The 13,368-nt window shown below is 37.0% G+C and overlaps 1 protein-coding gene across 1 annotated transcript in view; it reads left to right on the forward strand.

The window, feature by feature from the left end:
- Window positions 1-5,050: 5,050 nt before the first annotated feature.
- Window positions 5,051-13,368, forward strand: part of LOC105388816 (nitric oxide synthase-like protein) — a 97,832-nt gene continuing 89,514 nt past the window's right edge. The window contains exons 1-2 of the mRNA XM_038117455.2: window positions 5,051-5,184; window positions 9,772-10,135. Of these exons, the coding sequence (XP_037973383.2) occupies window positions 9,881-10,135 (255 nt within the window). The 5' untranslated portion in view covers window positions 5,051-5,184; window positions 9,772-9,880. The remainder of the gene's footprint in view (window positions 5,185-9,771; window positions 10,136-13,368) is intronic.

Genomic DNA, 13,368 nt, shown 5'->3' on the forward strand with positions numbered 1-13,368 from the left:
AGCACAGGACCACTCAGCATCAGCACAGGACCACTTCAGTATCTGCGCAGGACCACTTCAGCGTCAGCACAGGACCACTGCAGCATCAGCACAGGACCACCCCAGCATCAGCACAGGACCACTCAGCATCAGCGCAGAACCACTTCAGCGTGAGCACAGGACCACTGCAGCATCAGCACAGAACCACTCCAGCATCAGCACAGGACCACTCCAGCATCAGCATAGGACCACTTCAGAATCAGCACAGAACCACTCAGCCATCTACAGTCACACACTACAGCATCAGCACAGGACCACTTCAGAATCAGCACAGGACCACTCAGCCATCCACAGTCACACACTACAGCATCAGCACAGGACCACTTTACCATCAGCACAGGACCACTCATCAGCATAGGACCACTTCAGAATCAAGCACAGGACCACTCAGCCATCTGCAGTCACACACTACAGCATCAGCACAGGACCACTTCAGAATCAGCACAGGACCACTCAGTCATCTACAGTCACACACTACAGCGTCAGCACAGGACCACTGCAGCATCAGCATAGGACCACTCCAGCATTAGCACAGGACCACTTCAGCATCACCCAGGATCGCTCCAGCATCAGCACAGGACCACTCCAGCACTAGCACAGGACCACTTCAACATCAGAACAGGACCACTCCAGCATTAGCACGGGACCACTCCAGCATCAGCACAGGACACAAGAACTACATCGGACACCTATAGACATACGGATCACTTCAAGCACCTACAGACAAACGGGAGCATCGGGTACCTACAGACACACGGATTACTTCAAGCAGCTACAGACACACGGAGAACATCGGGTACTTACAGACAAACGGATTACTTCAAGCACCTACCCCACAGACACACGGACTACAGCGAGCACCTACAGACATACGGACAACATCGGGCACCTACAGACACAGGGACTACAGAGCGGGCACCTACAGACACACGGATTACAGCGGACACGGGCTATATCAGCAATCTACAGGATTGCAGGATTACACAGATTTACACCAGACACCTACAGGCAGAAGAAAATACACGGAGCACCTACAAAAGCAGACCAGGACATGCATACCAACAATGAGTATGCCAAAAATGGCTTTTACGCTCTCCGAAAACCTATTTCCTACCTTTACCTATTCTCCTAGATTGGCTAATTAGGGTGCATACTCGGTCGATGATATTCACTTTCCTCACCTATCCTTGAGCGTGTGTTCCTCCTCCCTTAAAAACTGAGCGCCCCCCAGTAGGCGCGGCGATTTCCGTGATACAGGGTAACTCCTGGCTGGTGGGGTGCATTCATTCATTCATTCATTCATTCATTCACGTTTCACATTCACATACTTATAAAATTAACACACATACTTATTATAACACTATTATGCAAGAGTTAGTTAATATATTACGCAGTGAGAAGTCATGCAAAGTACGCGTACATAATATATGAACTTCAGCTTTTAGTTACAGGTTTGTGTTTTAGTTTCATAGATGGATACAGAATACATTATGTGAGAAGAAGATAATAATATGGTATTTCCTACTCACTGAGTTTGGTAAGTCTTATTGAATATCGCAACGACAAAATGAATAATGTAAACATGCCCATGATATTTTAGCTTAGGAAATACAACACTATATTCAGTTTCATGAATTCTGAAAAACATTCATGAACACTGAAAAGAACTACACTCGCGAGCAATAGTAAAGTTCCAATTAAAATATTAAATATTAGCTTAAATATGTACTTCATTGCTAAGTAATGCGTCAAAACTGATCCAAAGGGAACTGTGAAGGTCTGACAATACTGCAATAAACTTAAACTCTACTTGAGTAAATTTGAAATATAATACGTAAGCATCAACTTTTCTTCGTCTTTCTTCTGCTGGCGGACGGATGATTGCGAATGTGTCTACTTAACACATTTTCCATAGGTACCGACCATAATATCAGCCTATGGTACTGACCGTTCTTAATACCCAAGACATCTACTCTCAAACGTCCCGTTATTTTAACTTTGAGCCGTACTTACTTATAGTGTTACAAACTTCGACTTTATTTAGTTTTTCTATCACGTACAGAGGACTGAAATGGCTTGTTTTTAGCATTATGCCTTTGCCCTGTAAAACGGAACATGCCCCGGGGAAATGACGACGTCGCCATCTTGAGATTCTACTCACTCCAGCAATACCTACCACTTTTGAAATTCAAAATGAAATCTTTGTTCAACTGTACTTTACTTAGTATTTTTAAAGGTGTGGGGTCACGTACGAGTTAATAAGTCGGGCTTATAATTATACATATATTTTCAATTTATATAGATTTTAGTAGGTAGCTAAATTATAGGATATCGTAAATACAGAATGGGATCACAAAAGTCGTCGTACTGAATTTTTTGTGTTAGAATATTGTACATACTATATTCTGTGCAAAACACAACATAGATCGCGCTGTATCACGTGACTGAAAATGTGTGGCGAAAAGCTGATGACTCACCTGTAATGCCGTCATAGATAAAATATATAATTTTTACCATTAAATAGTTTAAAACTACGATCATTAAAGCTTAGCAAAGCTTAGTAGCTAAGCTGATTGCACATTTAACTATTTAATCCCAAATTAAAAATTCCAAATTGTAAAATCCAGTTTTCAGTTCAGTCTTAATTTCTAAGTAATAAAGCTTACTTTCGTATCGAAGGGTGTCTGGTGACGATGTTAGCCTTAAGGTCAAGAAGTTGGTACCTGAATGATTTGTCGAGAGCCCTCTCAACTCGCTGACTTAGATAAAAGCTGTTTTATGTTATCGAACTGTGATCTGCCTTTTAAATTAGTTTCATAATCAAGTTATACGGGTTATTTGCAAGTAGACCGGATCCTTTCAGGAGGTGATAGAGGAAGGCATTTCCGGTCGATTGAACCCTATAACGCATTATCCGAAACTTAACCATTTCTAAGATATTTAATATTTAAGCATATCGCATTAACGCATTATCCGAAACTTAACCATTTCTAACATATTTAATATTTAAGTTTTATTTTTTATTTTTTGCCAAAATTTTTTGCTTAAAACCGAAAATAAAAAAAAAACTAGCCATATTTCAATACTTTTTTTGGTTGTTTTGCATAAGTAACACCTTAATAAACTAATTAAAATAATCAAATGAGCATTATTCGGCTTCAATTAGACACAATACCTCAAAATAGTTAAACATTTTAAAAAATATTCAAAACGCAAAAAAAAAAAATTAAATTAAAAAAGAATTTCATATGTCATTTTTTTGTGCACTTCAGTTTAAAAACATTGTCAACTTATAAGCTTTCAAATAAGATATTTCAATATCAAATCGATTTAGGTATCACCAAGATATGGCCAAAACAACCAGAGAAGCGGAGGAAACAGGGGTTTCCATACTAAAGTCAACAGGACTGAAAACAATCACACTTTTTACCTTTAAATTGGGCTAATTTTGTTAGTTTTTCTGTTAAATTTTGTCCGCCTGTGCTGGTTGTTTTGGCTATATCTTGGTGATGCCTAAATCGATTTGATATTGAAATATCTTATTTGAAAGCTTATAATTTGACAATGTTTTTAAGCTGAAGTGCACAAAAAATGTCTAATTGAAGTCAAATAATGCTCATTTGATTATTTTAATTAGTTTATTAAGGTGTTACTTATGCAAAACAACCAAAAAAAGTATTGAAATATGGCTAGTTTTTTTTTATTTTAGGGTTTAAGTATAACATTTTGGCAAAAAATAAAAAAAACTTAAATATTAAATATCTTAGAAATGGTTAAGTTTCGGATAATACATTATAGGGTTCAATCGACTGGAAATGCCTTCCTCTATCACCTCCTGAAAGGATCCGGTCTACTTACCAATAACCCTGTATTCAATTGATATAGCTTTTTGTTGACTGCTGAGAAACATACTTAACTATGTGAACAAATTAGTTTAAATATATTCGTAAGTTTTAAAATTGTTAATACATAGGTAGATACTTTATTTAGTTAGAACTAGCCTGCATATTGTATAGTCTATAAAAGATTGAATCACTTTTTGTTGGACCTGACTGACCGCAGACTTAAGAACTTATGTGGCAAATACATCCTTATCCTAAAACACAATATAAAATTACAAAATGTAAAGGTATGATTCATTAGGTACAGCCTAATTAGAGGATGTTACAATATTTGCCTCTTAATTTTTACGGAAAGTCCACTTTACTACCATGTAACTAGGGCACAAAACAGCGTAACGTAGAGCACAAATTTACGTACCAAAGTTGGAGGTTTTTACGGTATTTATCTGCGAATGGTTTACAACTGCCACGTTTCGGTTTTTACGTTTATTCTCACTTTTAGCGTGTAATAAAGAGGTGCAATTTGTACTTGACGACTGTTTCCCGCAATTTGAAGGGGTTTAGTATGTTTTGTCATAATAAACATTATTGTCGTGTTCAATTGGGAGTTGTATAAGCGGAATTTGTGATCGTAATGCCATCATTAAGAATTACGAGATAGGAAGGTGATAGGTAAACGAATAAGTAGGGTTTGTTTTTATTCGTTTGTTGCTGAAATGGTGTAAGGTGTTCGTAAAGTGTGGGCGAGTTATTTACTACGTACATACAAAAACACATACGATAAATATTGTATAGCTACAAATTAACCAGCTAAGTAATAAAAGACACTCGGCAAACACAAGTGCTCATGTCGTAAATGTTGTCCCCGGGCAGGATTAGCACCCGCAGCCCCGTGTCCAGCAAGCAGGTTCACTACCACCTGAGCTACTGCGTCAAAATTATGTATGCATTATGTACCTAAGCCATAAATAGCCCTATCATAAAGTGAAGATTGAAGTGTACTTCAATCTAATCATTTCGCAGCCATCCAAGTTCCGACAAGCAACAGCTTCGCCCACTCGGCGCGAGAATTCTCAAAACTTCCGAAAGGGCGATACAAAAGTTTTGGTGGGCGGAGTCCGAGCGCGCACGCGCACTGTGCGCGCTGAAGAGATGCTGGCGGAGGAGCACTGCGGAGCGCGAGGCCGCCGCAGCAGTCGCCGCGAAGCCTCCGACCTGGCCGGACGCACGGGATGCACCACCGCCTCACCACGTCGTGAAAAAAAAAACTTAAAAAAAGAAAAATACAGACCGTAGAGTGAAAGTAGGTAGCGCAAAAAAGTTTAGTTATCGCGCGAAAAAAGTTTCGTTTTTGGACGAAAATTCATCTCTAGTTTTCAAGTAGGTGGAAGTAAGCATGGATTTGATTATTATTATTTTTTATTATCGTAAATATAACTTTTATTGTAAAGTTTTGTACCCTTCCTATAAGTTGTTTAACTTCAGCTTACTTTTCAAACTTAGTTGTTGAACTATAACTTACTTCAAAAGTCATCTATATGACATATAAAATTTAATTTAAATAAAACATAAAGCTATTTTTCAGTAAAAAAATATATTTCCAAATTTAATAATTACTTAAACAAAAACAAGGAAAATATACCTACGTATAAAATAACATTGACGATATTATTATAATTGTTCTATCTTGCATAGTCTGTTTTGCCCATTCATTAACAATACTTGACTAAAACCTACACCAAATAATGGGAAGAGGCAAAGAAAAAGAAGAAGACTTGTCTAAAACCTAAAGATATACTATATAATTATAAAAATCATGCCTTCGTCCTGCTGAAAGTTCTGGAAAAAAAAACTCTTTTTAACCGACGTCAAAAAAGGAGGAGGTTCTAAACAAGATTAATCCATAACTAATCAATATTTTTAGTTAAACTTTCAAACCAGTGTCAAACTGATTGCTATATCATAATATAAATTATCTCCTAAAGTAACTTTGAGCAAACTACGGGAAACAAATTAATTATCTTGGATTACAATCAGTACCTACCTAGTAGACAATAGCATTAATTAAAAGTTTTCCGTGTTACTTAGTAAAGGATTCTCTATAATCATTAATCAGGCGGATCAAGTCAGTGGTAGGCATTAATCTGCGTAATCTGAAAAGTACTTTAGAATCTCAAATTGCTAAAAAAATACATATAAAAAAAAAACAGAGAAATTGAGAACCTTCCTTCAATCCTTTTTTCAATGTCGGTTAAAAAACCATTGCTCATTTCTATGATCTTCACTGTGAATTTGGAATTCGTCGAATCTAACATTAAATAAAAAGGAATCGTTGAATCTTTCGCAAACGAAAACAGAATTTAGTGAAGCGTAGAAAGTAGAAACATTGAAAGAATGTGAGCCGGCAGCCAGCCCGCTTCTGAATAGCAGAACTTAGTGACGTCACGGTGACGTCAATAGCCCTTGTGTGTGAATGTCTAGTCTGAGATATTAGGGTCTAGGTTACACGGTCTTTATGATTTTCCATGTACTTACGTACCTTAGTATGAAAATTTGGAAAAAAACTTTTTTATATTTTTACGAAGTGCTTTACAAAAAAAATATAAAATTAAGGATAAAAATCATAAGGATTTTTTTCATTTTGATAGTTAAAAAATTATTTCAACGATAATCGCTATTGAGCTGCAAACTATAAACTACGTACGAAAATATGAATAGAAATCGTTAAAAGTTTCATACGCATTAGGAAAACTTCGTCCGTACCTAACGATTTTCCCGAGGCAATACAAAACCTATTAGATTCAATATTTTACGACAAATATTTTCCTAGAAAAGTTGAATAAAAAATCTTAACAATGAACTAAAATGGAATGTACACTTAAACCATTATGGCGCATTAGTGGTGTAATGTAACAAAATGGAGTAAAGAAATATAATCGCTCGCTCGTTACGGCGCTCGGGAGTCTGAAACACCTGAAACTGTTCACTTGAAACAATGAACAACTCATCTACTATCTCTTTTAGTTTTATTTAGTTAAGTATTTACTTAACGAGCCAAACTTTGAACTTCTTGTTTTGCTGCAAAATACACTGGACTGCAGGAATAAATACCAAGCTATAAAATTGCACTAACTTGTCGATAAAGTAAGTAGGTAAATAACTATTTCGAGTTTAGCCATCAGTCTGCACCTGTGATTATCGCACGGAGAAAAGCGGTGTTACTCTACTTAAAGACCAGGTTATTTTTATTTGATTACTTTAAACAGCAGTTTATGATGATTTCGTAGTTTATGCCTTTAACATTAGTTTCGCCACATAAAAAGACTGTTATGTAGTATTGAAAAAGCTCAAAATATTGAAAACCAAGTCTCTCAACCTCTCCTTAGTTTGTCATAAATATGGCTAAGCCGTTTCCTTCTTCTTTATTCCCGAATATTCCACTGTAGCGGCTGCCTTATTCATAAAAATACAATGCCAACAGTACTGAGTCACTTTTACGTATTTTTAAAGGCCATAACAAACAATTATTAAAGATACGTAATAAGTACATAAATACGTTTTTATAAAAAAGTTATACGTTAAAGGCAGGAAGTAAATGCTGGTAAAGGGCTGTGAAATCATTTTTAACCCATCAATTGATTGCCAAACTGACAGAAACGTAAGAAAAGCAACTTTCTCTGATAACTCGGATCTTGGCTTCAGAGTGGACACTCTTTGTCCAAGTTTTTGAAAAGCCTTTATTTTCGTCCCCTTTTGTTAACAACATTTTGAGCACAATTTCGCTTCTTTTATTTTATCTGGACGGGATAGGGGCAGACATCAAGTGTTATTAAGAAACGTCTTGAATTAAGAAACATCTTAAATGTAAATAGATATCGTGTAGATATAAGTAAAACTTACCTACAAGGTGGCTTTTAAAAAGTGATATTTCACAATAAAAACCGGCCAAGTGCGAGTCGGGCTCGCGCACAAAGGGTTCCGTAGCAGCAAATATAATATTACAGTTAAATCAACCTATCTCAAAAACTATAAGAGATACTTTGATCAAACCAAAAATCGTTGAAAGAGTTAATTAGCATGCATCACCTCTATTTTTTTTAGAATTTTATACCCCGTAGTTATAAAAATAGAGGGGGGGGGACATACTTTTTACGACTTTGAGAGCTGATATCTCAAAAACCGTTCACTTTAAGAAAAATGTTTTTTAAAAAACTTTATATCATTTTAAAAGACCTTTCCATTGATACCCCACACGGGTATGTACATCGAAAAAAAAAATTTCATCCCTCAGTTACATGTATGGGGGGCCCCACCCCCAATTCTTTTTTTTACTATTTAGTGTCATATTTTTGTAGCGGTTCATACAACACATATTCCCATCAAATTTCATCACTGTAGTACTTATAGTTTCCGAGTAAATCGGCTGTGACAGACGGACAGACGGACAGACGGACAGACGGACATGACGAAACTATAAGGGTTCCGTTTTTGCCATTTTGGCTACGGAACCCTAAAAAACGTTACTAGGCTTTTACATGCATTTTTAAATATGCTTTACTCTGCTCACAACACTGTAGAAGAATAATAATAAATTGATAGAAATAATGCAATTTATTATCCTGATTTGTTCGAACCATTATGCATGGCCACAAGAATAGTATTTTTTGGAAAAAAATATACGTGTTAAACAGATTTTTACGTGATCTAATGTGCCGTTCACACGTGCTATACCTGTGGGCGGAGTACTCTAAGAATTTTCCTCGAAACAAAGTTACCAATAATTTAATATTTGATCCGATAAGATTCTCGATATTCGGTACGAAACCGAGCCTTGAGGCCCAATTTTATAATAGCCTTTGTGTTTTATAAAAGTTTGTCTAAATAGTAACGAGGCAGAGTTTACGAGAAAACAGGGCGGTAATAATGGCCATTATTGATTCAACCTGCTAGGCATAAAGTTTATAGCAGCAAAATATTGTATTGAATGTACTCAATACATGATCAGTCAATCGGACCTCGTTATAAAGCTAACTGTGATACCCATCCGACGAAATGGACCAATCAAATATCTGCATGATCTCCCACGGACTTCCTTCCAATCTTCAATATTGAAGCCATGGTTTTATTGCCCTACTATATCTTCAACGAAACATGTTTAAAATATTTTTCGCATGAAACACGAACATTATCGCAAAAACCACGTATAAAAGTATGTTCCAGACTGTTTTTGATCATATAATGACAAACATAAGGTGATGGAATGTAAACAAACGGTCTTGTTAAAATTTGCTCATGTCTATATCTTTTATAGAAGCTCATTAGACCTTTGAAATAAACGTTGGCAAATAATAAAATCAATCGTTGAAGTCTCTGCTTTTATTGGCTTTAGATTGTTTTCTTTTAACCCAGACCAATGTGGTATAGTATAGTATAGATATAGATAGGTAATAGCTTTTTTGTCTTTCTTTGTTGTCGCAACGGAGCTGTGGTATAGTTCCTTTTAAATTGCACAGAACTTGATAGTAGTTACTTGGCTCGCTGATTAAAATTTTAAAATCAATACAGAATCAATACGTCTGTTTATAGAACATTCTGACATATCGAAACAATCAGTGAGTAAGGTAGGCCGGAGTTGGTAATGAAGTTAGCGGCAAGTAGAGCAGAAGCCGCCCCGGGCTGCGGCAGTGACACTATCAGCCGATGTCACGCCACATTGTCTCACCGCCCCCGCCCCCGCCCGCTGCAACCTTGTCATAGGAAATTCACGTGGGATACCGCCTTAACAGAATTTCCGCGCCGGGAAATTGGAACGCTTTGTTTTTTCACAAACCTGTTCCCGCTTCGGCTTAATTTAAAGAAAACAGAGATGAATTTTCGTTCCGACCTGCAGGTGTAGCATGTGCGCGTGAAAACAGATGACGATCGCGTCGCTGGCCATGCGCCGGCGCACCGAGCTCGGCTAGCGAGTTGTCGACAAACCGCCGCGTGTCACAGTGAAAATGATGTCCCAACACTTGACGAGCATGTTCGAGCAGCTCGGGAACTTTACGAAGAACAACTTGTCACACAACAGTAAGCTAGCGAAAGAGAAGGAGAACAAGGCGAGCGCGAACCACGTGGGTGCGGGAGCGGGACAGCAGGCGTCGGGGTCGCCGAAGCACCAGCCGCCGCCGCCGCTCAAGAAGCCCTACAAGCTGAGGAACGTGTGCTCGCGCGCCGAGAGCTACGACACCCTCTACGGAAACAGCACCCTGGTGAGTCCCAGACACATTTACTGTTCATACTCATCAGTTTTTACTAATATTAAATATTATTCTGTAGTACGAAAAAACAAATATTTTCTACGAAACCGTCTTGTTGTGTGAGGTCAGTGTGCAAATCAAATAAGCATTAGTTATTAGAAAAAAATCCACGGCCGGTAAATGTAATCACGCTGTAAATGCCCAAAAATCTAAACCAACAATTTCAAAGACATACAGCATGATGTTCATCCCACAGGCGGCTAAAGTTAAATCAGAGTTTCCAAAGACAAACTCGTACTAAGTGAACAATGAGCATCCCACTCAGGCGTATTGCAGTAAGAGTAAAGTATCGGTTACACAAAGAGAGGGCGGCTCTTGGCATTGCGCGGTGCATACAAAGCTTTCTACGAGCACTTTAACTTTAAACCAAGACCATTCTTTGATGAGAAAAAACATTGACCTTTTTCACATAATCTACTGTAAGTTGGATGCTACTTTTGTACGTTTTCCCGATATTGTATGTTTTGACTTTAAGACTCAAGTTTCTTATTTGAGTAGCCGTATTTTTTGGATCTTTTTAGTAGAGTTTTGTGAACATAACAGAATGAAAATATAAAATATTATCATCGTGTAATTAAGCCCATGGAGTGGCCATTTCGGCTTACTAAACTACACCATTAGATTATGTGGTTAAAGTTATCGAGAGTATCATTTAAACACCCCGTATAGGAGCGTCGGATAGGAAGGAGTCCTTCCGAAGGACTCGAAAAAAGTTCATTGTGAGGACTAGAAGCAGTCATCAATCAATGGTTTACCATAATGCCTAACGAACCTTATGGGGTCTCGCTGGATCAGCTACGCGTCATATTGTAGGAGGCGGAGATAATGATAGCCGTAATATAATTTATTATTATTTTTAGTTGAAAAAATATTGGAAAACCAGCTATACCTACTTTGTTATTCATTGATTTGACTAACTAAGGTCTGTCATTTGTTAAAATGCTATTAATAAAGTACAGCTATAAAATATCTCAGATATACCAATTTAAGCAATTATCTAACTATTGAAAAGTCTAGTCTAAATAACAAACATGACATGAACATGAACAAAGAATATTAGTTTTTCAAACAAAAACTGCGTTGATAATAATTGCGCAGTTATTGACTGTAAGTTAAGTAATTATTACTTTGTCGTTCAATATTAGGTCATTGCGTGATAGAGTGTAATTAAAGAAGATAATAATTAGGCTCGAAGGCATACGTGACAGTTCTAACCGGAAGTCATGGTATCTATGAACTCCGGCATCACTAGTCAACATAGTAGGTAAATAGTGAAATCAATATTAGTATACAGCAAAGATGTTATAGTAGCCGAAAGAGAGTGTCTGAGGGGATCATACTGTACATCTTTTGTCCTACAACTTTTGGAAATTCGCGAAAATATATAGCTTCCCCATAGAAACTTTGTTATGGCTGTGAATGTGACTTTTATACAGTAGACAGCTCAATACTTTTTCACAATTAGGTATTTATAAAACAAATGTTGGTCAGAATGAACTCCTGTGTCACCTATTTTAGCCCCAATGTACCACTTTTGGAACATTGTGTATGTACAATAAAGCTACTGAAATAAACTTTCAAGTTTGTGAAATGGTTAATTAACCATCCATAAAACCGTCACTGTACTACCACAAAAAACTTTAAACACTGTTTCGAGTGTTTAAAACGAAATTTGACAGATTTTGTAGGCGTTTGACAGCGCTAAGCACCTGTTAAATACTGTCTATGTTTTTGTAGTAAGGCCCTCAGAGTTTAAGAATGCCGTTAAGAGCTGCCTACAGGACGGTCACAGATAAAATTGCACCCTGTGTAAAAGATATATCTCATGTATCATAAAAAGCACTTTTAAGTATTGAATATGATAAAAAGCTGATTCATACACCGAAATCTTTCTGAATAAATAAATTATTCATTTCCTTTTTGCACGCGAAGTGTGAAGAAAAAAGCTTCAAAGTCGAAAGGGTTTGTTTTATACACATTATTTTATTTTATATAAAGATAGGCGCGGGAAGCGGAGCATTCTTTACTCACGTGTTTTGCACTTTGCCTACGTGTATATTTTTTATAAAATTACAAAAATATTTGTGTGAAATTGTTACCATGTAGGTAGTTAATAATCTTTCCCATCGGGTACATAATATTTTTATCTTTAAAAGCGACTGCAAGGTATTAAGGGGTGATTTAATTTTAATGTGTGTATTTTCTACGAAACTTAAGTCGTGCTTGTATCTTAAAAACTCGAAGTTCTATTAGACTGGGTATAGTGTGTAGGTAGTATACGGAATATATAGCAATATACATAAAAACGACCGAATGGCGTAGTGGTTAGTGACCCTGACTACTGATCCGATGGTCCCGGGTTCGATTCCCGGCTGGGGCAGATATTTGTTTAAACACAGATATTTGTTCTCGGGTCTTGGATGTGCCCGTAAAATGGCAATAGGCCCGCCCCCTATTACATTGGGACTAACATAACACTCTGGCGAAAAGTGGGTGCAGCAATGCACCTCTGCCTACCCCGCAAGGGAGTACATTAGTACAAGGCGTGAGTGCGTGTTTTTTTTTTTTTTTTTTTTTTTTTTATACATAAAGTAGCAAAAGAAGATGGAATCTTACGAGCATCCCACGGGACCAAGAAATCTGTTTGAACTCCAACTATCAAACAAAATGATAAGTTCCAGGCCTTTGTACCTATACGGCACACTTCTTGTAGGTACTCAGGGTGATTGCCGTCTAGTCCAATGTCTGGGTGGTTTTCGGACCCTTATAGGGTTCCGTAGCCGAAGTGCAGACTTGTAGAGTCCAGCAACTCTATAGTTGGAACAGACTTTACAACAACTTTTTTCATCTTTGTAATTTCTTGAATTGAAACATACGTGGTCTTATTATTCGTCATTAACATAGGGATATCAGTTAAAGAATAATGATAATAATAATAATATATTTATTTCACAAAAAAGTTAACAGTAAACTTAGTTAAAGAATAAAAACACCCCCTTTATTTTTTGCGACGTTAATATTCTCTGACTTTTATATATCGCCTGCGTAATACTTTACAGGTGTGAGTGTACTGTGCACGATACTACATCAATGTTATTATTCCCACTAAACATTGTGATTACTAGGCTCCTTGTAATCATAATTTACAAGGAATTCCACTAACGTTTGCCTGATAGGAATCCGCT

The sequence above is a fragment of the Plutella xylostella genome, chromosome 10, assembly GCF_932276165.1.
Source record: "Plutella xylostella chromosome 10, ilPluXylo3.1, whole genome shotgun sequence".
Lineage (NCBI taxonomy): Eukaryota > Metazoa > Arthropoda > Insecta > Lepidoptera > Plutellidae > Plutella > Plutella xylostella.